This window comes from Zalophus californianus, chromosome 7 (genome assembly GCF_009762305.2).
Source record: "Zalophus californianus isolate mZalCal1 chromosome 7, mZalCal1.pri.v2, whole genome shotgun sequence".
Lineage (NCBI taxonomy): Eukaryota > Metazoa > Chordata > Mammalia > Carnivora > Otariidae > Zalophus > Zalophus californianus.
The window spans coordinates 110,690,316-110,717,343 of record NC_045601.1 but is presented as its reverse complement, the minus strand read 5'-3'; the positions used below and the strand labels follow the sequence as shown (position 1 = coordinate 110,717,343).

General features: G+C 44.7%; 1 protein-coding gene across 5 annotated transcripts in view; it reads left to right on the top strand.

The window, feature by feature from the left end:
- The window catches only part of DAAM2 (dishevelled associated activator of morphogenesis 2), a 130,678-nt gene that overhangs the window by 79,956 nt on the left and 23,694 nt on the right, over nt 1-27,028 (top strand). For 4 of the 5 annotated variants that reach the window (XM_027601364.2, XM_027601366.2, XM_027601363.2 and 1 more), the window contains exons 10-20: nt 353-470; nt 2,510-2,648; nt 6,356-6,414; nt 6,551-6,735; nt 7,327-7,626; nt 12,384-12,491; nt 14,856-14,882; nt 15,928-16,034; nt 17,200-17,284; nt 20,222-20,328; nt 20,415-20,503. In XM_027601364.2, coding sequence (XP_027457165.1) covers nt 353-470; nt 2,510-2,648; nt 6,356-6,414; nt 6,551-6,735; nt 7,327-7,626; nt 12,384-12,491; nt 14,856-14,882; nt 15,928-16,034; nt 17,200-17,284; nt 20,222-20,328; nt 20,415-20,503 — 1,324 coding nt within the window. The remainder of the gene's footprint in view (nt 1-352; nt 471-2,509; nt 2,649-6,355; nt 6,415-6,550; nt 6,736-7,326; nt 7,627-12,383; nt 12,492-14,855; nt 14,883-15,927; nt 16,035-17,199; nt 17,285-20,221; nt 20,329-20,414; nt 20,504-27,028) is intronic. The other variant, XM_027601367.2, reaches the window with a different exon arrangement.

The window sequence follows — 27,028 nt, the reverse complement described above, 5'->3', positions numbered from 1 at the left end:
AAGCCTGGACACAATTTTTGTTATCACAACCAGTACAAGGAGGATGTCACTGGTATCTGATAGATATAGACTAAAGATGCTGTGGAACAGCCTACAATGAACAGGACAGCTCCCATGACAAAGAATGATCTGGTCCAAAATGCCAATATGCTGAGATTGAGAAATCCTGCTTCATATAATTAGGACATCTCCCTCCTCCTTTTCTCTGTGCCTCTCCTTTGAAGCCTGGGCCAGAAGCAGGAGAATGAATGTCATCCTGGGAAATGGGGCTCAGTGGATGGAAGTAGGGTTTTCTCCCCTCTTCTTCCACGGCTTGCCCCCTCCCCATTCACTGTGCCCTCTACTCCCTCAGGTCCACATTGACACCAAGAGTGCTTCCCAGATGTTTGAGCTGATCCACAAGAAGCTAAAGCACACCGAGGCCTACCCCTGCTTGCTATCTGTTCTACACCACTGCCTTCAGATGCCCTGTAAGTAGCCCGCACTTGCCACTTCCTCAGCTGGCCTGAGCCTTGGCCTGGGGCAGGTTGAGACAAGGTGTCAGGACTTCCCTGGGTTGGTGAGTCTGACTGAGTCTCTCTCTGCACATGTCCCCAGGAGGCCTGGCCACAGGACTCAGGCCCTTGTTCTTCCCTCCCTCTTTGGGATCAGGACTTCCACTGTCACCCAGGGGAGAAGCTGTGGACTTGGCCCTGAAGAATGCTAATGTCCTGGTCTACCAAGCAGTAGCTTGATCACTGTAAAGTCAAACAGCTCTGGCTGTCAGCTTATGACAGAGGAGTGATCAGTCATCTTGGGGAGCTCCAAAAAGAAGCTTTGTATTTGGGGGCATAGCACAGATGTAGACTGAGCATGACTTTTTTCAAGGTTTTATCAACTCCTCCATCTAGGCCTTGTGAGCTCCACTTTAACACATTTGTCCCTGCCTCTCTTTGCAAGTATCAGATGTCAGCATCTAAGCTTAGCAGATGCTAAGCTCTTTAAGATCCAGGTGTGTACAGTGACTGAATAAATTATATATAATCACTAATAACCACCCCAGCATGCAATTTGAAATGAGCTGTAACTGTACCATTTGGTATTTAAGCTTTTCACAAAATTGAATATTTGGAAGACTACTATGGCCAACCATGATGATCAACCTAGGCAGACTCTCTACTGGTGGTGATGGTGGTGTTCGTTTTCATGGTGATGGTGGCAATAACCACAGTTTACTATGTGCCAGCTCTGGGCCATGCATGATGCAAGGCTCTTTGGCATAGTGTCTCTAAACTTGAAAATGACTTAAAGAGTTTGCATTATTATATCTGATTTATAGTGAATGAACTTGAGACTGGGTGAATCTGAACATATGAAGGAATTTTTGTTTTTTGGGGTTCACGGCCTTAGATGAAACATGTTCTACTTTGGTGAGCCAGTGGCCTGGCTTTACCCTGTTTTCCTGGGTGGAGGGTAAATGGAAAACTATGCCACATTGCAATGTCTATGTCACTGAAGTGATGGAAAGGAAACTGGACACAGTGACCTAGACCAGGAAGCTATCAGTTCTCCAAAGCTCAGTACAGAGATCTTCACGGAAGATATAGGAAGTCCCTGAGAAACCTGACTTCTCTATCAGGTTCTTGTGTGTCGTGCTCCATGGGCAATGTCAATGGGTCTCTTCTGCCTCAAAATGGGGCTTTGTTGACATGACCTTCCACCTTGTAAGCATTATGGTTTGACTTTGAGGTCAGCATTGTCCTGGTTGACCTCCTTTGGTGGTCAGTTGAGACAAAGTACTTGGGATCAAGAACTGAAGAAGAGGGGCTTGTGGCTAGCACATGGAAAGAAAGTCCATGTCCCACCAAACCATGATTACAGAGGATGGGAGTGGGGCCCTGTGAGGTCAGGAAACACACACAAACTTTTGCCTTCACAGTACAGGGTCACCTTCACTGAGAAGTCTGCCTGGATTCCATTAGCACTTCTCCAACCCAACTCCAACTCCAACTCCAACTCTGACTCTCTCTTAGTGCATACCTGTAGTGAGTTTCCATTCACCTTTCACTGTAGAACAACAGCATAGATAATCCTAAAACATTTTCTTTTTTTAAATTTCCCTGGAGACTTCATTATTTAGCAGGTAATATTTTGGAGCAGATTTACTTTCTGAAAAGTGTTTTTTTTAGATAATGGAAAAGGCAATTTGCATTCCCAAGGCATAGGCTACTCAGGGTACCTATAGGGAAGAAAGGCAGATAGGAAGCACTTCAGGGAGTAGAGAAATGTGTCTAGAGGATTGACACACTCATAGAAAGTCAGTTGCAGATCGTTAGGAAATGATCGCATTTGCGAATCTCCATCATCAGCATCTGCATCAGTAGCATCATTGCCTCCCCCATCAGACTGGGAGCTTATGAAGGGAGGGAGAGGGCATGCTTCATCAGCCTGGGCCCAGGCAGTGACTCTAGGGCAGGGCACCAGGGGATTCCAGGGCTCAGTGAAGTTATGATGCCTGTTGTCCTCGCAGACAAGCGGAACGGTGGCTATTTCCAGCAGTGGCAGCTCCTGGACCGGATCCTTCAACAGATTGTCCTCCAGGATGAGAGGGGTGTGGACCCTGACCTGGCTCCCTTGGAGAACTTCAACGTCAAGAACATTGTCAACATGTGAGCAGTGGCCAGCTCTCACCTGTCTTCCTCCTCCTTCCCTCTCGATCTCCTGCATGGACTCTCACCAGTGAAACCTCTGCTCCCTCTCATAAACCAGATGTCTCCAAATGCACCTGTCCAATAGAATCCTCTGCCCTGTTTACACATGGCTGTTGAGCACTTGACATGTGGATAGTGTGACTGAGGAACTGAATTTAAAATTTTATTTCATTTTAATTAAATTCAAATAGTGATATGACATAGCTAGTGACTACCATATTGAACAGCACAGGTTTATAGGGGGTGTACTCAGCTTTTTTTTTTTTTTTAGATTTTATTTATTTATTTGAGAGAGAGAGAGAGTGAGCTAAAGAGAGAGCACAAACTGGGGGGTGGGAGAGGCAGAGGGAGAAGCAGACTCCCCACTGAGCTGGGAGCCCGAAGTGGTACTCGATCCCAGAACCCTGGGATCATGACCTGAGCTGAAGGTAGACGCTTAACCTTCTGAGCCACCCAGGTGCCCCCGTACTCAGCTTTTAATGATCCATTGCATGGAGTAGATAGAGGAAGAATTTAAACTTACTAACAATGGTCTGTGGGCTAAACAATCCTCCAGCTTGCTTTTGTATGACCCATGAGCTAAGAATAGTTTTTACATTTTAAAAGTTTTTAAAAACAAATGAGAATATGTGACAGAGATTGTACCTGGCATATAAAACCTAAAATAGTTATTCTAACCCTTTAGAGAAAGTTTGCTAATCACTGAAATAGAACATGGCAATTAACTAAGACTGTTGGATAAGGATGTCAGAGCCTAAGTCTGGCTTATCTTTGACCCTGTATATTGAGAAATACAGAGAACCAAGTTTAAAGTCACATCAATTATCAGAAGTTATGTTAACACATTAATTTTTAATTTTAAACTTTTACTTAACTTTTTTTAAATAAAATTACTTATTTTTATTTATTTATTTATTTTTAAATTTTATTATGTTATGTTAGTCACCATACAATACATCATTAGTTTTTGATGTGGTGATTCACGATCCATTGTTTTCGTATAACACCCAGTGCTCCATGCACTACGTGCCCTCCTTAATACCCATCACCGGGCTAACCCATCCCCCCTCGCCCCTCCCCTCTAAAACCCTGTTTGTTTCTCAGAGTCCAACATCTCTCATGGTTCATCTCTCCCTCCGATATCCCCCCATCATTTTTCCCTTCCTTCTCCTAATGTCCTCCATGCTACTCCTGATGTTCCACAAATAAGTGAAACCATATGATAATTGACTCTCTGCTTGACTTATTTCACTTAGCTTTCTTTTTTAAGTTTTTGTTTTAATTTCCAGTTAGTTAATATATAGTGTTGCTTTAGTTTCAGGTGTGCAATGTAGTGATTCAACAATTCCATACATCACCCGGTGCTCATCATCACAAGTGCACTCCTTAATCCCCATCATCTATATCACCAATCCCTCTTCCCCCCCTCCCCTCTGGTAACCATCAGTTTGTCCTCTATAGCTAAGAGTCTGTTTCTTGATTTCTCTCTCTCTTTTGCTTTGCTCATTTGATTGGCTTCTTAAATTCCTTCTATGAGTGAAATCATATGGTATTTGTCTTTCTCTGACTGACTTATTTTGCTTAGCTCCATCCATGTCATTGCAAATGGCAAGATTTCATTCTTTTTAGGGCTGCATAATATTCCATTGTATAAAAACGCCACATCTTCTTTATCCATTCACCAATGGTTGGACACTTGGGCTGCTTCCATATCTTGGCTTTTGTAAATAATGCTACTATACATGTCCAGTTGCCCTTTAACGAGATAAATTGGCTCTTAAGTATTCATGGTGTCACATTCCAAAGCCAGGTAGAAAATGATTTTTGAACTATTCATGGTACTGTTTTCATTTGCACAAGTAGTTGGGTATTGATGTAGTTAATCCTACCTGGTATGCTGGACAAGTGCAACTAGCAAAGTAATCAAAATGCAGCTTTATTTCTGATTTTTATTTCTGTTTTCTACTAACTCTTTACACTATTTAGTGGGGAAGCTTTTCCTCTGCCAGAGGATGAAAATGCCTCAGGTCCAACGAAGTTTTTGCTTCTTCTTGGGCAATGGAAGTCCTAAGATCATTTTAAGCCATCAACATAGTCTCAAATCTGCAACTAGAAGGACGAGTCTCAGATGTGAACCATGTGAATTCTAGATTTGATTTAGCCTTAAATCTCTCTCTTCCCTGGACTGGGGCTGGACGGTGCAGTGGGAAGGGCATGTGTGATGACTGGCTTTCTTTCTCTGTTCTGTTTTTCTTCTAACCCATTCTACACACATATCCCCTTCTATTAGCTAACCAGTTTTTAATCCCTATCAGAGGCAGTGCAGGGGCAGGAAGGAGAAGGGGAAAAGGTGTTACTTGATTAGATAACCTAGTAAACAGGCTTCCTATTCTCTGGCCTTGTCACAAAGGTAAAAACATGAATTATTTCTGGGATCTTCTGAAGCTCTTTGTTGCATGCCTCTCACTATAAAACCCTGGTCACTGGCCATTCAAGGCCTTTTTATCCCCTAAGACTGGTTGGTACCATCCCTTCCATCAGCTCCTGATTCACTAACAATCTAGTGCACAATGGCACAATGTCCAAGTGTCCAATTTTCTGCCAGGTGGACATCTTGGAAAGGACTTAAAATGGCATCAGCCCAATTTTTCCATGATGCTTACATCTGGTCCATGAAAAACCTTTGTGCAATCTCTGTTCCAACAAACTCTAGGAGTGCTGGATGGTCCCAGCACAGCACCACTCTCCCAGTTAATGTTTCTTCACTCTTTGGAACTGCCTGGCCCCAAGTTGGACCCTAGTCCACCATGCCTCCCTCCCAACATCAGGGAATGTGGGTCAGAACTCTGAGTGGTCCAAAGAAGCTAGTGGATGATGATGAAGGAGGTAGCACTTCCAAGAAGGACAGCAATGGCTCTCTCCAAAGAACTCTCTGCACAAATTATGTCCCTTTCCATACTCTGTCCCCTCTTTATATCCTTGATGTGATTGAGGAGGCCAAGATTCATGGATCTAACTCCCACATTTTCAGAGTTACAAAAACAAACAAAAAGCCCAATTATTGAGATCTCACTTTGGGATTTCATTTCTATTACACTTTGGTGTCTAGGTAATAGCTTAATCCCCATTCCAAGAGTTTGACATGAGTGAGGACTTCCTGTGATTTAGATACATTTCCCTCTTCACCCTCAACATACTCATTCTGTGTTGTGAGGTGGGTGATTTTTCTTGCTCTTACACATTGGTCTTTGGAAGCCTAGACCATAGTAGGGTCAATATTTTGATCTCAGTGCAAAAAACTTATTTTTACAAGGGAGTACAAGTCATCAGACAACTAAAAGAAGCCTGAGATTTAGTCCTAGTTCTACCATTAGTTAAGCTGTTGTCTTCAACATTTCTGGTCTCAAGAGCTTCAACTATATCACAAGGGGTTGGATCATAAGTTATTTAAGGGTCTTTTCAATTTTCACAGTCCACAGAGAGATACACGAGAACTGGGCAGGGCTGGGGACCTGGAGAGACATCTGGAGAGTCAAAATCCTAGCCCCTTGATGTGGCTGGACAGATTGGAGATCACAGAACTGATGTGGGGAATAGGGGGATGATATGTCTTCTGGGAAGTTATGAGCCAACAATCAACAGACCCTTCCTGTACTCCCCACCAGGCTCATCAATGAGAATGAAGTGAAACAGTGGCAAGACCAGGCAGAGAAGTTCCGGAAAGGTAAGGGCCTCTGCCTAAAGCCACTGCATGCTCCGTACAACCCCTCCCCTGCCCAGCCCAGGACCTATTAGAGGTAGACACACACAGATTCATATTGTCTCTTCCCATTTCCTCTCCTGTCCCACCCCCATCCCAGAACACATGGAGTTGGTGAGCAAGCTAGAGAGGAAGGAGCGAGAATGTGAGACAAAGACATTGGAGAAGGAAGAGATGATGCGGACACTGAACAAGATGAAGGATAAACTGGCCCGAGAGTCCCAGGACCTGCGCCAGGCTCGAGGACAAGTGGCAGAACTGGTAGCCCAACTCAGTGAAATCTCAGTATGTGGACACCTTCCTCTCTTTACATATTGAGCTGAGACCTTCAGGATAAAGTGGGAAGAACAGGTGTGGGGAAGGGCTAAGGACCCCAGGATGAAGGAGAAGTTAGAGGAGGACCTCAGGCCAGGATAGAGGGGAACTGTGAGGCTGTAAAGGTGGCTACCTTTGTGTTAATTAGAAAAACCAGTGCCCTTTCCCCTGGGTGACACTGTCCCAGGAAGCACACCTGGGAAAGCAGAGTGCAAGTATGATTTTGCGCACCCCTCCCTGTGCAGCTGGATGCCCTTGTGCAGACAGTAGCCTACACAACCATATGTATCATTCCTGCTGTTGCATTGTGATAACTATGACTTTGTCCAGTGTTATGTATGTGTGTTTTACCTATATGTATGTGGCTGTGGTTGTGTCTATGTTTATGTTGGATGTCGGGATACAGAGAGGAAATGGAGCAAAATGTGTGTGGAGGTGAGAGCAGGATTGGGGTTCTAGTGTAAATGAAGAATAAGCATAAGGAAAGAAATACTGTGGTGGGGACCTGAAAGGCATCATTGTTGATAGCTTTGTCTTTTCAATTTTTCTGTCTTCCCACAGACAGGACCTGTATCTTCCCCACCTCCCCCTGGGGGCCCACTTACCTTGTCTTCCTCAATGACAACCAATGACCTGCCTCCACCTCCGCCCCCTCTCCCATTTGCCTGCTGTCCTCCACCTCCACCACCACCTCTTCCACCTGGTGGGCCTCCCACTCCCCCCGGTGCCCCACCGTGCTTCAGCATGGGCCTGCCTCTCCCTCCAGACCCCTGCCCCAGCAGTGACATCCCACTCAGGAAGAAGTGTGCTCCCCAGCCTTCCCATCCACTGAAGTCCTTCAACTGGGTCAAGCTGAATGAGGTAAGTAACAAAGAAAAGATCAGTAGGTCTATTCTCCTATAGCCAGTGCCAGTCAGCCCCATGGATTGCCTGCTCATTGTTTGTAGATTGCCCCTTCTGGGTTCCTTCTTTGGTGGGGATAAGGGAAAGCATAGTAAATGCAGAAGATGGGATTGCTGATGTCAGACAGCTCACTGTTCACTGGGAAGAACATCTACAATGGGAGGAAATAGCTTGGCATGTGCTAAGGCTCAACTGGCAAAGACACCTGCAGACAGAATTTGTATGTGCTGAGGGTTAACGGAGTGATATTGATACCAGAGCATGGGCGAAGCAGGGTCACTTTCTAGACAATACAATGGCTGGGCTAGAATTTTAAGGATAGGGTCTATTTGAGGAAAAGAGTGGAAGATATAGGCAAAGAACTTGGACCAAGGTCTAGAGATGGTAAAGTTCAGGGCAGTGTGTTCAAAGGACTGAAATGATGAGGCCATGGCAGGGGACAGGACAGCACTCTTGCCATGAAGAATTGGATGTCAAGATATAGTCATTTTGGCATCCTCCTGGAGGGAAGGTAGACACACTGGGTACTTTTCTAGCCTGCTCAGCAGTGAGAGGCCCTCATGAATATTATTCACAATAACCACCAAACCCAGGTTCATGTGTGAGATTCCTCTGTTGGACTCTCACGAGCATGGAGTAGAGATAACCTGGGTTGCTTTAGACTGCTAGTAATTTAAGGCCAGTTCCAGCCTGGGTCAAGCCCTGCCTCTGGTTCTGTACTAAATCGTATTAGGACCTGTGGCTTTGTCCTTGAGGTTTACACATACACGGTAACTGAGTTCAATTAGCCTGATCCATACACACAATTCAGCAGCAGCCATGAAGACATCATTTTGGAGCTGGGACTAATGGATGTCCTCTGACCTTGTTGTATGAACCTCTTGGTCTAACTCTTGGGGAATTCATAACTGTACCATTCTATGCAAGCTCAAATGAGCTCAGATGGAGATTCAAGTGGGAAGAGATGTGAGATTGTGAAATAGGTGGCCAGCTATGTGTTAGCTGGCTCTCATAATGGTAGACCAGCTAGCCAGTCAGTCTGAGGGCTACCTTGTGTAGAGCTTTTTGCTGGGGGTTGTGATGGATAATAATAAGAGGTGAAACAAAGCATTGCCATGTAAGAGCTTTGAATCTGGCAAATTAGGAATTTTGTTCAAGGAAACATCTAGAGATCCTAGGGAAGGATTGAAGAGGAATTTCTAACCTTTAACTAAACCAGAGTTGGCTCTGATAAACTGTGCAACCTGCATAAATCACTCACTTTGTACCTCAGTTTGCTCATCTGTGAGATTTCTAAGATTCCTTCTATCTCTGGTTTTATAATCAAGGTGGAAAGACAAAGCATGAATATAGCCCACAGTCTCCTGAGCTTCTGATAACATCTCCAATCTAAGTTGCTAAAATTTTAGAGCCACCTGTTATCAGAATTTTGAAGCCACATGGTTAACATTTGTGACAACTGCACTGCACAGCTGTGCCCTGTGTGTCCTTTCCCACAGTCACGAGGCAAGCGGACAAACAGCTCTGCAGAACCAAAGGCCACAGTCTGTGTGGAAACATTCACTGTTCATGATCAGAAATAATATATATACTTCTTTGTGGTAAAGAAAAAAAATTATTTCCTGTACTTAAAACTTAAAGTTTTTTTTTTGCTTTCTTTTAGAAAAAAGTTTAAATTTTTTTATTATAGTTGACACAATGTTACATTAGTTTCAGGTGTACAGCATAGTGGTTTTACAACTCTATATGTTACGCTATGGTATGGTATTTCTATTTTTTTTTTTTTTTTTGAGAAATCTCTATACTGTCTTCCATAGTGGCTGCACAAGTTTGCATTCCTGCCAACAGCGCACAAGGGTTCTCTTTTCTCCACATCCTCACCAACACTCGTTATTTCTTGTCTTTTTGATTTTAGCCATTCTGACAGGTGTAAGGTGATATCTCATTGTGGTTTTAATTTGTATTTTCCTGATGATGTTGAGCATCTTTTCATTTGTCTGTTGGCCATCTGTATGTCTTTTTTGGGAAAATGCATAGTTAGGTCCTCTGCCCATTTTTTAATTGGATTATTTAGGGTTTTCTTTTTTGGTGTTGAGTTGTGTAAGTTCTTTATATATTTTAGATATTAAGCCTTTTACCGAATATATAATTTGCAGATATCTTCTCCCATTCAGTAGGTTGCCTTTTTGTATAACTGAAAAATTTTAAAAGGTAATGAAAAATTGATTAGGCACCTTAACAGTTAAGGAAAACAGACAAGGCAACTAATATATTTGCAACATTCTCATCAAATAGAGCTTTGTACTTAGGATTTTCACGGGGGTCTAGTAATAATAAAATCTATATAAATTCCTCAGGGACCCAAAGCAGGCCAGAGTTTCATTCCTGGACTGGAAAGTACGGGTCTGATAGAATGGGTAATGGGGAGGATTCGTGGGAGTTGTAGACATTTCTCAGCAGGAGTAGGTGAGGGGGATTGAATAATATTTGTGGACTTATTAGCCCACTCCCAAGCTTTTAATCATGTGACCAGGAGTTATTTAATAATTTGGGCATCAGGTTCCTGTTCTATAAAATTGGGGTAATTATGGCATCTATATCAAAGGATCATTGTGAAGATTAATTGACATATGAAGTATTTGGAATAGTGACTAACAGAAATTCGTAATAATATTAGGTGAGTTATTTGTGGCACAACCATGCGTGCCTTAAGTGTGTTATCTCACCTAATCCTTCAACTCAGTAAGCAAGCATCACTGAGACTCTGCTTTCTTTTATGTGAAATGAGAAGAGAATAGTACCCCTCTATTTGCCAACTGTCCCACATAGTGATGAGGCTGGGAATGCAAGCTAGCTTGCTCTGTTGGACTCCAAATGCTCAGTGAGAGAAACACAATGAAAAGTATTTTGGAGAAAGATTTCTCTGGCATATAAAGGATGTCTCTAGAGGGCAGAAGTCCCAGGGATCTAGACTGGAGGTGAAGAGGTTTTGGCTAGAGTGATGTAAAAATTAAAGTCAGGATCATTCTACACGCTGGGCACATCAGGGCAACTTGGTGAAGTGTAGGATGTGGAGAATACTAGGAAATGGATTATGGCTCCAGTGCTCAGCTGGCTCCAGAGCTCAGCTATACCGCCACGAAGGGCTGCATATGGGGATGGGGTGGCATTTGGCAAGAAGGATGGGAGAGCTGGGCACTCAGTCCATTCTCTCAGGGGAAACTCTCCCTAGTGTTAACCATCCAGCTCTTACATTCCAGCCCTTTCTTAGCTCGGCCTCACTGGGAGTAAAGAACAGTGGCAAGCTTTACCTGTGTGGGATTTCCCATGGAGCCCACCTCCACCCCAGGTCTAGACTCAGATGGGAACCACTGAGAGCTTTTCCTTCCCTGCTTTCCTGTTCAGTTCTCCCTCACATCTTCTCTCTGCCTCCCACATAACCCATTCCAGGGGCCTGGCTTCTTTCCCCTGTCCCGTTCCCCTACTCCATGCATGCTCCTGTGTACACACACACACACACACACACACACACACACACACACACAGTGGTTGTTTCTGCCATGAAAAGAATGTGTCTGTGTTGGGTTTGGCCAGTTGCCTGTATCCCTTGCTGCTCTGAGTTTCCCAGCCCAGCATTCCACAAGAGGGTCCCTGGCCTTAGAAAGGCCACAGGAATGCCCCCCCACTCTGCTCTGGCCTAGCCTCCCCTTTCCAGAGTTTAAGAAAATAAAAGTGAGTGAAAGGTATGTTTCTCTCTCTAAGCCTTGCTGAGGGGGAGATGGAGGGAGGAGGGGGTCGTGGCCTTAGGAAGGTTCCCCAGCTGCCCTTTAGGCAGAGGAAGGTGGGAGATTCCATTTTAAAGGACAGCAAAGCTCAGGATGAGGCAAGGACTCTTGGGAGGACAGAAGTGAGTACCCTGAAGAGGCTGTGCTCTCTGCCCTCTGAGCCATTGTCAAGGTGCTAGAAGACCACTGGGGTGTTCTTGGCTTTGCTGAAGGAGCCTCTCCCTGGAGTGGGGGTTCAGTGCCAGGGTCCCACACAGAGGTGGGGCAGTGCTTAGGTGGAGAAACCTTGGAATGTAAACCCTTGGACACATCCCAACCATGATGGATAAGCCACTTTCCCTGGGTCTGACCAACAGGAAGTTGTGGCAGTCTTGTTGGCCTGAACAGTCACTCTAGGGGCCAGGTTGTCCCAGGCTTTGGCATTTGTCTACTTTCTGGGAATCTGGGAAAGTAGGAGGAAGACCCCATGGAAGAGAAAATGACAATCTCAGATACGGGAAATATAGTGCGCACTGAGGATTTGAAGATCTCAAATATGTGTGGGCACTATTCGTTGCAGTGACTCTAGCCAACCCTGACATTTAGGGAGTGTGCCCTGAGAACACTGGTTTGGTTTTGTTTTTCGGGAAGGAGTTTCATACCCTCTTTCATACTTGCCTACCCATCACTCTTGCCCTCCATTTGATTTCTGGACCACACGTCTATGTGGCCCCATGAGAAAGGGAGGACAAGGAGCTTGTCTCTGGCCTCTGCCCTGGAACAATGTATTGAAGGTTTGGGGGAGACGAATTGACCCCTTTCTGAAGGCCTGAAAGCCTGACTATTGTAGTTTGTGCAGCTGGGAACAGGTGGAGTTAGGGAGGCATTGGACCTCTCCATCATGAAGGAGTTGAGTCAAACATTGGGTCTTCTCCCTGTCCTGAATCTTAGGAACGTGTCCCTGGCACTGTATGGAATGAGATTGATGACATGCAGGTATTTCGGATTCTGGACCTAGAGGACTTTGAAAAAATGTTTTCAGCTTATCAGAGGCACCAGGTAAGGCCTTTCCCTGCCCCCATCTTCTTGGGTCTTGACTTCCAGTTTTGACTTCACCTATACCCCTTGAATCCAACCCTCAACCTCTTCTTTCTCCCTCCCTTCCTCCCAGGTATACTGAATGATTTTATTCCTTATTAGGTACCATGCTTTGCTAGGTACACGGATCAGAATTAGACGTATGCAGTGCAGTAGGGGAAATATCCTGTTGTATTCCAGTTCTGGCTCACAGTTGTGTGTATTTACACACTGAATGATGGAATAGCATTTTGTCCATTTGTCCTTCATCTTGGAGCACTGGAGGTGGAGTCACAGCCCTGGCCACTGTTCTCTCTTTGACCCCAGGATCTAGAGACTACACCTAGCAGGCATGATAAATTTCAAACTACTTTCTCCACCATACTCTCCCAACACCCCCACGAGTCAGTTAGCTGAGGATGTCAATGTTTCTAGGAAGATGGAGCTGCTCCAGGTCTTGTTCGGGGTTAAGGTTGGGTCTGGGCCTGGGCAGGGCTGGGAGAGTCCTGGGCTTTGCTCTGCAGACACTACTTACAGATGGCTGGCCAGTCAGCCTGCTCTTCCAGCAGCAGTAGGAGGAGTGGGAGGGTGGCAGAACACAGGGCATTCCCGAGGCAGTGCCAGTGGGGATTGCCAAATGTGCTGATTCTCATACCTCATCCTTGCATGAATGTGAGTCGGAAGATGAGTCAGGGCTGAGGAATCTGCACTGTAGCTAGCACATCTGGGGGCCCTGCCCCCAAGTCCAGTTTGGACATTCCCAGCCTCAAGGCTTTAGAGTGTGTTCTCTCTGGTCTCCCTCTGGTCATTTCTTTTCCATACTGTGCCACTTTCTCCAATCCCCTCTGCTGAGCCCAGGATGCCAGCACTTGAGGATACCCCAGGGTGCCAGTGAGTGGGGTCTGCATCTTCCTGGGCCCTGGGTAGCAGCTGCATGTTGTGACTGGGCTCCCCACTGCTTTCTGCCAAGTTCAGGCCTGTGGACAATCCTTTCTGAGGGCACATGAGATTCCTCTTAGGAGCCTAGCCAAAGGGACAGAGTTGGGGCCGGACTCTAATCCTGACTTGGGATTCTAGAAAAACCAGACGATTGTTATTTAATTTAAATGTAGGTGCTCAAGGTATCTGATTCTTTACCCTAATTCCAGGCAACATTTTTAGCCTCTGCCCGTATCAGGCTGGCATGGCCGCTGGCAGCAGCTGTGGCCTAACAGAGTGGGAAGGGACTCTTCTGAGTCCTTGGTGCTCCTATGCACTGATGCTCCCAAGTGGGATGGAGGGAGCATGTGCAAGGGGTGTATCAGACATGGTCAATCACACACCTCCCCCTAGTTGGAAAGTCTTTCTCTTGGCCAGGGTTCCAGGCCACCCCACCCAGTCTCTGTGCCCTGAGGTGGGGCTAGGATGGGGTCCAGTGGGGAAAAGAGGGGTTATGGGGTTTAGAACAGACTGGGTTTGGGGCCTCTCAGTTTGGTGACTGGAGAAGTGTTAAGGTGGACTGTCCCCTTTTGTCCCCTGTCTCCTCTGTTAACTCCCTATTTCGGGGCTGGGCTCAACCAGACTATTGTCACTTGGTGATTCTCCCAGACTCGGGCTGAATTCACAGCAGCAGAGCTTGAAAGATTCCAGAGGCTGTGTAGCTCTGGTCCCTGGTGACCTCCTCTTCCTATCTTGGGCCCCAAGGTGCATGTTTTGGTGGGGAGGAAGGTCCTATGAGCTGTGATCTTCCCTCTATGTCCTCTGCAGCTCCTGAGTTAGTGACTTCAACTCCATCAGGGTCCGAAAGGGAGAATTGGGTGTGGGCTCTGTCCCCTTAACTCCCTTGGAAATCAAAAGACAAATGGAAAGGGTGAAATTTGGGGACACCTGCTTTTATTTGCCTCAATGAATGCAACTTCTGCATATTTCTGGCCCCTTCTGGTTGTATCTCCTCTTCTATTTAGAAAGATGAAGTTATCCAGCAGAGAGAAATGCTCTCTGCCCTCTGGGCAGTTTCCCAACAGAGAAGAGGGAAGAATAGCAGCCAAGGCCTGGGGTTGGGAAGCTTGGGGGCCGGGCCTGCCCCAACTGGGGAGTGGTGGTCCCACTGGGCCCAGGGCAGGCAGGGGACCTGTCTACTCCCCACTTTGTGGCTTCTCTGTGAGTGCATGTCTGCTAAAAGCACCTCCTGTCCAGGGCTAATTGTTAGTCTCCATCTCCAACCATGTGGGTCTCATTGGGATGGGGTAGACAGAGTAAATGCTCAGGGGTCTCCATGTCTCTCCTACTGTCCCTGGGGTCCCTGAACCTCTTGGCTAATGTTGTGCATGTTTAATTCTCTGTTGGCTGTGGCTGCTACCTGCCTAGGAGCTGATAACTAATCCTTCTCAGCAGGTGAGTCACTCTTGGGGCTCTGGACACTCTAACTTCTAACCACTGTCCTGGGCTGCTGCCCTGTACTGGTCAAAAGAGAGGGCTTATTCATTCTGCCTTCTACCTTTATGACTCATCCTTATAAGCAACACAGGAAAGGGTTCCCAAAGAGAAAGCAGAAATGTAGAGGAGGGAAGTAATTCAAACAGACCCCTACCAGCAATGGAGGTGAATGTCTACTGGATTAAGGAGAAAGCATCTAGGTCTATTGTCTTATCTACCTGGCCCAAGGCAAAGCCATCCTGTAAGACTGCATAGGCTGAGCACTGCACAATCCCAAGGGTACAATTCACAGGGATAATGATGTGAAATGGCAGCCTCTGGAATTGTGCAATAGGGAGCATGTGCTTGGAGGGACCTCCCAGGGTAAAAACTAGTTTCCTGTCTACCTCACCAAAGGCCCAAGAGAAGGGAAGGAATCTGATTTTGAGGGAATTTGCTGTTGGAACCCCAGTGAAGATAATTCTTCATGGAATTCTGCCTCAGTTTCCCCACCTCTGGACTTGTGGATGCCCTCTACTCTGGGCACATTGGGCTGTGCTTGAAGTACCCAGGAGTCCAGGAACTGTAGCCTGATGGGGATTTCAAACCAGCTTCTCATCATAAGCTTGGGGAAGCTCTCCGGGTATGGTGGTGGAGTGAGGGCTGATTTTCTGGGATGCTGGGGACCATAACAGTGCCCAAAGCCATAGGGATCAGTTCCCCCACTGGAACAGTCCCTTCTCTAGTTTGTCCAGAAAGGGCAGTCTTTAAAAAAGGGGGCTCTTCATTGCCCCCAACCCATTCTAGCCTATGGTAAAGTCCCAGATGCCTTCTAGTAGCGATGGTTATTAACCACCTTCCTCTCTCTCTCTCTCTCTCTCCTGTCTTTTTCTTTCCATCTTTATTCCCCTCACACCAGGAACATCCCATGGTTGGTGTGGGAGTGGCTCCTGGGGGGTGGGTAAGGAGAGGATTGGGGAACACACGCATGCCTCAACCTTTTTACTTGGCTTGTTGGTTTCAGAAAGAGCTGGGCTCCACAGAGGACATCTACCTGGCCTCCCGCAAGGTCAAAGAGCTATCAGTCATTGACGGCCGAAGGGCACAGAACTGCATCATCCTTCTCTCTAAGTATGTGCTTGTCCTGCCTTGTTAGCCCCTGGTGGGAGGGATGAACCCCCCCCAACAAGAAAGTAGAGCCCTGAGAGGGCTAGAGCAAAAACCTACAGTGGTACTGAATGTCTGGGGGACAGGGATGGCAGAGGAATGGGTGACAGCAGTCTCTTCACTTCCCCTGCTGTCCCCTGGGAATGGTAGGAGACCACTGATCTAGAACCCTCTCTTGGGACCCCACGTTCAGCAGTAGTGTGGGGCTCTGCAGACAGGAAACTGCCCCAGTCACGACATCGCTGACCAGCCTGGTCATCATCTGGCAACAGAATTGCTCTAAGCCCATGGAGGGCCCCACTAGGCTTAGGCCACGGAGCAGCATGATGTCAGCCCCCAAGCATTTCCCGTGGCTGCAGAACAAACAGGGCAGTATCTGCGCTAACAGCAGAGCTTCTGTGCGAGGCCTCCTGCCTGAGCCAGGGTCAGAGGGCACCACCACCCATACTATTCTTAGTGCTGCCCTAGCCATCTCTGGGACATCCATTCCCCTTTCTTCCCCCAGGCCCCAGGCCTCAGTTTCTCTCTCTTGAAGGTGAGAGAGAGTTCTGTATCTCCAGGGATCCAAGTGGTGTGCATCTGGAGGGGATAGGGAAGGGCTGTGTGTGTGTGTATGTCTGTGTGTGTGTCTGTGGAGGGGGGTGGCTTCTCCATCACCCAGACAGCAAGACATATGGGAACAGCTGTGTGGGAGCTGAGGCACCATCAGAAGACTGAGAGCTATTCTGTCTTCTGACAATGAAGGAAGCAGGAAACGGCCCCCTTCATGGCCTGCTGATATTCCCATCCTCCCATGGAGATGCAGTAGATATTTTAGGCATAAGGAGGAGAAGGATCAGAAACATTTTACCCTGTCTCTCTGTCTACACTAAAGATGGACCTTTTCAAATGTCCCTATCAGTTATGACAGAGACTCAAACAAGACACCAGATTCAAGTCTATACTTAGAGACTGAAATATCTCATTATTTAGTTTATGGAGTGAACCATATGAGTTTAGGGGAAGTAAGGGGGGAGCACTAAGGAATATATTCCCATGTTCACATGAGGGAGAGAATGCAGGGGAGGAGAAGGGCTGGGGTCTGTCCTGAGCAGAGAGGCCGGGCTCAAGGGGCAGTGTTTTGCCTTAGGTTGAAGCTTTCTAATGAGGAGATCCGACAGGCCATCTTGAAGATGGACGAACAGGAGGACCTTGCTAAGGACATGCTGGAGCAGGTGAGGCCCCTGGTGGGGAGGGGATGGGAGCTGAAACTAGGGGGAAGCTGCACCCCTTCCTGCCCCCAGAGAGGCCAAGGCTCTTAGGTCAAGGAGAAATCAGGCTGGAGGATGAGGAGTTGGGTAGAGGTTTATAGAAACTCCCTGGACCAGCCTTTCTGAGGGGAGGATAGGAAAGGCTGCATATTTTCCAGGGGATTGAGGTCTTTGACAGGAGGTATGAGCTACGATCCCCCCTTGGGTCTCAAGGTAAAGTCAGAATGACCCATAGTCATATATTCCCCCAATCTCTTCCACCTCAATTTATGGGATCCTTCAAGAGAAACCTAGAAGGCATGAAAGAAAACCACCATCAGTTGGACCTCATTAGAATTAAGAACTCTGTACATCAAAGGGTACCAACACTAGAGTGAAAATATAAGCCAAACCTTAGAAGACATTTGCTTTATGTACATCTAGCAAAGATCTCCTATTCAGAATAAAGAGCTCTCAACTCCAAGAGTGAAAATGACAAACAGCTCCACTTGAAAATGAGCAGAAGCCTTGAACGTGTACTTCATGAAAGAGAATTTCCAAGAGGCTCGACACTCTTAGTCATCAGAGAAATACAGTAAATCACACTGAGGCAGAACCACACACCCACTGGAATAGCTAAAATTGAAAAGACTGACAATGCCAAATGTTGGCAAGGACATGAAGCAACTGGAATTCTCATTGGGTACAATAATTTGGAAAACAATTTGGCAGTACACACAAAGGCTAAACCTACTCTACTGCCCAGCAGTCCCACTGCTAGATACAGAGAAATGAGTGCAAACATTGACTATAAAAGATACATGCAAGAATATTTATAACAGTTTTATTCATGGAACAACCCAACTGTCCATCAATAAGAAAGTGAATAAATATACTGTGGTATATTCTTACAATAGAATACTGTTCAGCAATGTATAAAAAGCAAACTACCAATACTTAGATCATGGATGAGTCTCAGACATTATGTTGTGCAAAAGAAGCCAGACACCAAAGAAAACACACAGCATGAATCCATTTATATGAAGTTCAAGAATAGGCAAATCTAATCTAAGGTAATAGAATTCAGTTGAGAGGCTGTAATGGGGAGAGGGATGGGTTGGCTTATTGAAGCAATAGAAGAGAACTTTCTAGGGGATGGAAATCTGTATCTTAATCTGGATGGGGCTTCAGTGGGTGATTTTGTCCAAACTCTTTGAATTGCACACTTAAGATGGATGCATTTTGGGGCACCTGGGTGGTTTAGTCGGTTAAACATTTGACTCTTGATTTTGGCCCAGGTCATGATCTCAGGGTCCTGGGATTGAGCCCCGTGTGGGGCTCTGCACTCAGCACAGAGTCTGCTTGGGATTCTTCCTCTCCCTCTGCCCCTCCCCCTGCTTGTGTGCATGCTCTCTCTCTCTCTCCCTCTCTCACTAAAATAAATATTTAAAAAAAATAGATACATTTTATGTAAATTACACCTCAAGAAACTTGGGTTTAAAAGAAAAAAGTCAATGAGCTGTGTACTTAAGAATGGTATACTTTCAAGATACATCTCCAAAGGCTAGTGAAACAAAAGCAAAAATGAACTTTTGGGACTTCATCAAGATAAAGAGCTTTTGCACAGCAAAGGAAATAGTCAACAAAACAAAGAGGCAACCCACAGAATGGGAGAAGATATTTGCAAATGACACTACAGACAGAGGTCTGATTTCCAAGATCTATAAAGAACTTCTCAAACTCAACACCCAAAAAACAAATAATCAAGTCAAAAAATGGGCAGAAAACATAAACAGACACTTCTCCAAAGAAGACATACAAATGGCTAACAGACACATGAAAAAATGTTCATCATCATTAGCCATCAGGGAAATTCAAATCAAAACCACATTGAGATACCACCTTACACCAGTTAGAATGGCAAAAATTGACAAATCAAGAAACAACAAATGTTGGAGAGATTGTGAAGAAAGGGAACCCTCTTATACTGTTGGTGAGAATGCAAGTTGGTACAGCCACCTTGGAAAACAGTGTGGAGGTGCCTCAGAAAATTAAAAATAGAGCTACCCTATGACCCAGCAATTGCACTCCTGGGTATTTGCCCCAAAGACACAGATGTAGTGAAAAGAAGGGCCATATGCACCCCAGTGTTCATAGCAGCAATGTCTGCAATAACCAAACTGTGGAAAGAGCCGAAATGCTCTTCAATAGATGAATGGATAAAGAAGATGTGGTCCATATAGACAATGGAATACTACTCAGCCATCAGAAAGGAGGAATACCCAACTTTTACATCAAGATGGATGGGACTGGAGGAGATTATGCTAAGTGAAATAAGTCAAGCAGAGAAAGTCAATTATCATATGGTTTCACTTATTTGTGGAACCTAAGGAATAGCATGGAGGACATTAGGAGAAGGAAGGGAAAAATGAAGGGGGGGGAATCGGAGGGGGAGACGAACCATGAGAGACAATGGACTCTGAAAAACAAACTGAGGGTTCTAGAGGGGAGGGGGTGGGGGGATGGGTTAGTCAGGTGATGGGTATTAAGGAGGGCACGTACTGCATGGAGCACTGGGTGTTATACGCAAACAATGAATCGTGGATCACCACATCAAGAACTAATGATGTATTGTATGGTGACTAACATAACACAATAAAATTAAATTTAAAAAAATGAACGGTATACTATATATAAGGTACATCTCAGTTTTAAAAAGTGAAAAAAGAAAAGTCTAGAGCTGGGTGCCCTGTGGCCCCTTTTAGGCAGATGAAGCATAAACCCACCACATGAGGATGCCTCTCTCTTTTAAGGACCGCTCCCCATCTTGAACATGATCAGTGTATGGGCATCCATGCATTGCACCCCCATATCAGCTTCTCACCAGTTTCCTGTCTGACCTTCATCTGATGTTCTTTGCAGCTCCTCAAGTTCATCCCAGAGAAAAGTGACATCGACCTCCTTGAGGAGCACAAGCATGAGATAGAGCGGATGGCCCGTGCTGACCGCTTCCTCTATGAAATGAGCAGGTCAGGGCAATGGGCATGGAGGAGGGGCTGGAGCTAGCTCCTGGGCTGGAGGGGTTGTCTTACGATGTAGCTTGCCCTGTCCACAGGATCGACCACTACCAGCAGCGACTGCAGGCCCTGTTCTTTAAGAAGAAGTTCCAGGAGCGGCTGGCTGAAGCCAAGCCCAAAGTGGAAGGTATGGTTGAGGGTGTGGGGAAGCCTAGAGTGAAGAGGCATGTGGGAGGGCCCGGAGGTGGAAATCAATGAACGGGGATGGAAGAGAACTTTCTCTTTCTCAATCCCTGCCCCCTCCCGGAAAAAAAAAAAAAAAGCCAAAGACAAATTTAAAACTCTGATTATTGTAGATATACGCACTTGTTTATATTAGCACATGTGCCAAACATGTGACATGTTTCCTATGTCTCAGCCTGTATACTCTCCAGGGTGGGAGGTCTGTTCACTTTTGCCCCAGCATGGGACAGAAATGCTGAACAGATGATGATAATAGCAAATACCTAGAACAGGGCCTGGCATGTGTTGAGCTCATCAATCTTTACCCTGCCCAAGAGGGACTAAGTTCATAGAAGACCTCTGGATACATTATTTTAAGTGTGAGCTATTCAGAAAAGTAGGAAATTAGCAAAGTAATCTCTGGAGGTATCTGGTTTTCTGGGTTAGGGAACCCTTCCTACGCAGGCCTTTACCAGATGGGCACTTCGTAATTCAATGAGAACCATGTAGCAAGCACTGCATGAAACTTTCCACATGGATGGTCTCATTGGTTCTCACAACATCCCTATGGGTGCATCCGTTCTCTCATGTCTAAAATGGGGACATGCTGCCTGAGGCCATGTTACCAGGGACTGGTACAGCCAAGATTGGAACACAGATGTTGTTCTTCAGAATTCATCCCTTACTCTTGTCCTGTAGTACTTCACAGATGATGGCAGAAGACAGAGGGGCAGGGAGTTGGGGAACAAGGCAGGCTGGCCCATGAAGACCCATGAGCAGAGAAGCAGGAGAGGCTGTGAGGCTCACTTGTGGGGAGGACAGGACAGCAGAGTGGAACAGGAGAGCCTGAGTCCAGGATGCTGAGGGGGGCAGGCTGGGGGCAGAGCAGACCATGGGCCCCCTCTGCTGGACACCAGGGCTGGCCAGCCCTCCCTGGGATGCCCAGTCCAGAGAATGACGCTTCCTGGAGCTGCTTCAGGGAGGTTTGGGGGTAGGGGTAGGTGGTGTGTGACAGAGCTGGAGGCACACATTTTCTGCAGTCTGGGTCCCCCCAGACACATATGCATTCACACACACAAGGGAACTGCAGGCTGGGTGTAATTGTAAATATTAATCGTTCTGAGGGAGAAGGATCGAGATCAGCAGTGACTCTGCAGGTCTGAGGTCTGGCAGTACCTTCTGCCCTGGTGATGGGTGAATCCCTACCTTCATACAATCTTCTTTATCCTCCCGCAGACTGCCTTTGGGGCGTGAGGCACAGATAAAGGGATAGCCAAGAGGTTTGCTCAATCATTTGTGTGTTTTGGGTCAGTGGAGCAAATGTGAGCAACTGCCATTTAGAATCAGAGTAGCTTAGCCACTGGGTAGGGTTAATCTCAGATAATCTCAGAGCCCACTCTGAAACTCTCCCTAAGAGTTAGTCACTGAATGCTCAGGAGAGTCTCCATCAAGCTATGCAGAGCAAGTCATGTTTTGGATGGTAATGGCTGCTAACTATTCTAGAATGGTCTGGATGTCTCCTTCTCTGAGAGTCAGAAGGAGGTGGCTGAAGCTGTATCTTACACAGTCAGGTCAGTGGCTTGAGTAGGGGCAGAGACAAGAGGATTGTGCAGGAGTTGGAATTCATATTTTCCCTTCCAGTTCAAAGAAATATTCCTGGTAACCTAATATTTGGCCTATCCCAGCTGGTGATAAGCTGCTGACACCCTCCCCTCCCCACTTTCCAGCAGGGCATCTGGGTCAATTTGCCAAAAGCCAATTCACCAAATTTGACAGATTTACCAATTCTATGAATATATTTATGAAACATATTTTTCTTGAATATATTCTTATGAATATGCTCATTGCTGGATATACCAAATTTACTGATTCTCATTTTGAATACATTTACTGAATATAGTCAAGATGAATATGGTTTCAAATGTAAACATTCTTATGAATATATTCACGAATATATTATTCTTATGACTTTATCTAAAATGTCTGCATTGCAATGGGAGTTTTCCCATTTATACTGATTTCCTTTGAACTCTTGTCAATTTCTGTTTTGCCAACATTTTAGCATTTTTAGGAGGATTCTTTTGCAAATTTCTCAAATAGCATATCAACTTTAGAAAAACTATCCTAACCAATATGAATTGCCAAAAACTTTTAAAAACTACATATAAAAGTAAACTTTTTATTCAAATATGCATATAGAAAGGTACATAAATCACAAGCATCCTACTTGATGAATTATCATAAACTGAACTCACCTGTGAAATCAACACCCCAGCCAAGAACTGGAACGTTGGGGCACCTGGGTGGCTCAGTCATTAAGCGTCTGCCTTCAGCTCAGGTCATGATCTCAGTGTCCTGGGATTGAGCCCCATACCGGGCTCCCTGCTCGGCCCCCTCCCACTCCCCCTGCTTGTGTTCCCTATCTCGCTGTGTCTCTGTCAAATAAATAAATAAATAATCTTAAAAAAAAAAGAAAGAACTGGAATGTTGCCAGCCCTAAACAGCCCTTCCTCATGTCCCCTCTCAAACATTACCCCCTGCAACCATTGCTCTGTCCACCTTCTTTAAAGGTTTTGTCTGTCTTGAACTTTATATAAACAGTATACTATAGTATGGATAATTTTATGCTGGTTCCTTTTTCAGCATTATGCTTGTAAGTTACCCTATTGTTACATGTAGCGGTGAGTTATTTTCAGTGCTGCATTTTTTTTTTAATATTTTATTTATTTATTTGACATAGAGAGAGAGAGAGACAGAGTGAGCACAAGCAGGGGGAGTGGCAGGCAGAGGCAGAGGGAGAAGCAGGTTCCCCACAGAGAAGGGGGAGCCCGATGCGGGACTCGATGCCGGGACTCCAGGATCATGACCTGGGCTTAACCAACTGAGCCACCCAGGCGCCCTCAGTGCTGCATTTTATTCCATTGTATGAATACCATAATTTATTTAACCAATCTGTTCATAATTTAAGAAAAAAATGACTAGAAACCGCTCTAATATCCATCAAGAGTAATGCTGTTATTAGGTCATAGAATATGTACCAACAAAACTTATCATTCACTTTTATGGCTTATTTTTTTTTCAATTTAAACTTATACTTTTATTTTGTTGCTAATTTCATGATGTGTATATAAAGTATAGTTGACACACAATGTTGTATCAGTTTCAGATCAGTACAATATAGAGATTAGACAAGTCTGATATTATGCTTTGTCCATCACAAGTGTAGCTACACTATATAAGGCTATTGACCATATTCCCCATGCTGTACATTTTATCTCCATGATTTATTTATTCCATTACTGGAAGCCTGTATTGTCACTTTCCTTCTTTCATTTTGCCCATCCCCTCACCTCTCTCCCTTCGGGCAACCATCAGTTTGTTCTCTGTATTTATGAGTCTGTGTCTCGCTCTTGTTTGTTTTTTATTTTTTATTTTTTTATTTTTATTTTTATTTTATTTTATTATGTTACGTTAGTCACCAGACAATACATCATTAGTTTTTGATGTGGTGATCCACGATCCATTGTTTTCGTATAACACCCAGTGCTCCATGCAGTACGTGCCCTCCTTAATACCCATCACTGGGCTAACCGATCCCCCCTCCCCCCTCCCCTCTAAAACACTATTTGTTTCTCAGAGTCCATAGTCTCTCATGGTACATCTCTCCCTCCGATTTTCACCCCCCTTCATTGTTCCCTTCCTTCTCCTAATGTCCTCCATGCTATTCCTTATGTTCCACAAATAAGTGAAACCATATGATAATTGACTTTCTCTGCTTGACTTATTTCACTTAGCATAATCTCCTCCAGTCCCATCCATGTTGATGTAAAAGTTGGGTATTCATCCTTTCTGATGGCTGAGTAATATTCCATTGTCTATATGAACCAATCTTCTTTATCCATTCATCTATTGAAGAGCATTTCGGCTCTTTCCACAGTTTGGTTATTGCGGACATTGCTGCTATGAACATTGGGGTGCATATGGCCCTTCTTTTCACTACATCTGTGTCTTTGGGATAAATACCCAGGAGTGCAATTGCTGGGCCATAGGGTAGCTCTATTTTTAATTTTTTGAGGCACCTCCACACTGTTTTCCAAAGTGGCTGTACCAACTTGCATTCCCACCAACAGTGTAAGAGGATTCCCTTTCTTCACAATCTCTCCAACATTGTTGTTTCTTGACTTGTCAATTTTTGCCATTCTAACTGATGTAAGGTGGTATCTCAATGTGGTTTTGATTTGAATTTTCCTGATGGCTAATGATGATGAACATTTTTTCATGTGTCTGTTAGTCATTTGTATGTCTTCTTCAGAGAAGTGTCTTTTCATATCTTCTGCCCACTTTTTGATTTGATTATTTGTTTTTTGGGTGTTGAGTTTGAGAAGCTCTTTATAGATCTTGGATACCAGCCCTTTATCTGTTGTGTCATTTGCAAATATCTTCTCCCATTCTGTGGGTTGCCTCTTTGTTTTGTTGACTGTTTCTTTGCTGTGCAGAAGTTTTTATCTTGATGAAGTCCCAAAAGTTCATTTTTGCATTTGTTTCCCTTGCCTGTGGTGATGTGTCTAATAAGAAGTAGCTTGGGTTAAGGTCAAAGATGTTCCTGCTGTGTTCTCCTCTAGGATTTTGATGTATTCCTGCCTCACATTGAGGTCTTTCATCCAAGTTGAGTTTATCTTTGTGAATGGTGTTAGAGAATGGTCTAGTTTCATTCTGCTGCATGTGGATGTCCAATTTTCCCAGCACCATTTATTGAAGAGATTGTCTTTTTTCCGTTGCATGTTTTTTCCTGCTTTGTCAAAGATTATTTGACCATAGAGTTGAGGGTCCATATCTAGGTTCTCTATTCTGTTCCATTGGACTATATGTCTGTTTTAGTACCAGTACCATGCTGTCTTGGTGATCACAGCTTTGTAATATAACTTGAAATTGGGCAACGTGTTGCCCCCAGCTTTTTCTTTTTCAATATTTCCTTGGCGATTTGGGGTCTTTTCTGATTCCATACAAATTTTAGGATTGTTTGTTCCAGCACTTTGAAAATGTCATTGGAATTTTGATCGGGATGGTGTTGAAGGTATAGATTGCTCTGGGTAGCATAGACATTTTAACAATATTTATTCTTCCGATCCATGAGCATGAAATGTTTTTCCATCTTTTTGTGTCTTCTTCAATTTCTTTCATGAGTGTTCTGTAGTTCCTAGAGTATAGATCCTTTACCTCTTTGGTTAGGTTTATTCCGAGGTATCTTATGGTTTTTGGTGCTATTGTAAATGGAATTTTTTCTCTAATTTCTCTTTCTACAGTTGCGTTGTTAGTGTATAAGAAAGCAACTGATTTCTGTGCATTGATTTTGTATTCTGCCACACTACTAAATTGCTGTATGAGTTCTAGTAATTTGGGGGTGGAGTCTTTTGGGTTTTCCACATAAAGTATCATGTCGTCTGCGAAAAGAGAGATTTTGACTTCTTCTTTGCCAATTTGAATAACTTTTATTTCTTTTTGTTGTCTGATTGCTGTTGCTAGGACTTCTAGTACTATGTTGAACAATAGTGGTGAGAGTGGGCATCCTTGACATGTTCCTGATCTTAAGGGAAAGGCTCTCAGCTTTTCCCCATTGAGGATGATATTCCCTGTGGGTTTTTCATAGATGGATTTTATGAACTTGAGGAATGTTCCCTCTATCCCTATACTCTGAAGAGTTTTAATCAGGAAAGGATGGTGTATTTTGTCAAATGCTTTTTCTGCATCAATTGAGAGGACCATATGGTTCTTCTCCCTCCTCTTATTAATGTGTTCTATCACATTGATTGATTTGCAAATGCTGAACCACCCTTGCATCCCGGGATAAATCCCACATGGTCATGGTGGATGATCCTTTTAATGTATTGTTGGGTCCTATTAGCCAGGATTTTGTTGAGGATTTTGGAATCCATATTCATCAGGGATATCAATCTGAAATTCTCCTTTTTGATGGGGTCTTTGCCTGGTTTGGGGATTAAGGTAATGCTGGCCTCATAGAATGTGTTTGGAAGTTTTCCTTCTGTTTCTGTTTTTTGAAAAAGCACCAGTAGAATAGGTATTATTTCTTCTTTGAATGTTTGGTAGAATTCCCCAGGGAATCCATCAGGTCCTGGACTCTTGTTTTTTGGGAGGTTTTTGATTACTGCTTCAATCTCGTTACTGGTTACTGGCCTATTCAGGTTGTCAATTTCTTCCTGTTTCAGTCTTGGCAGCTTATAGGTTTCCAGGAAGGCCTCCATTTCATGCAGATTGTTCAGTTTATTGGCATGTAGTTGTTGATAATAATTTCTAATAATTGTTTCTATTTCCTTGGTATTAGTCGTGATCTCTCCCCTTTCATTCATAATTTTATTAATTTGGGTCCTTTCTCTTTTCTTTTGGATAAGTCTGGCCAGTGGTTTATCGATCTTATTAATTCTTTCAAAGAACCAACTTCTAGTTTCCTTGATCTGATCTACTGTGATTCTGG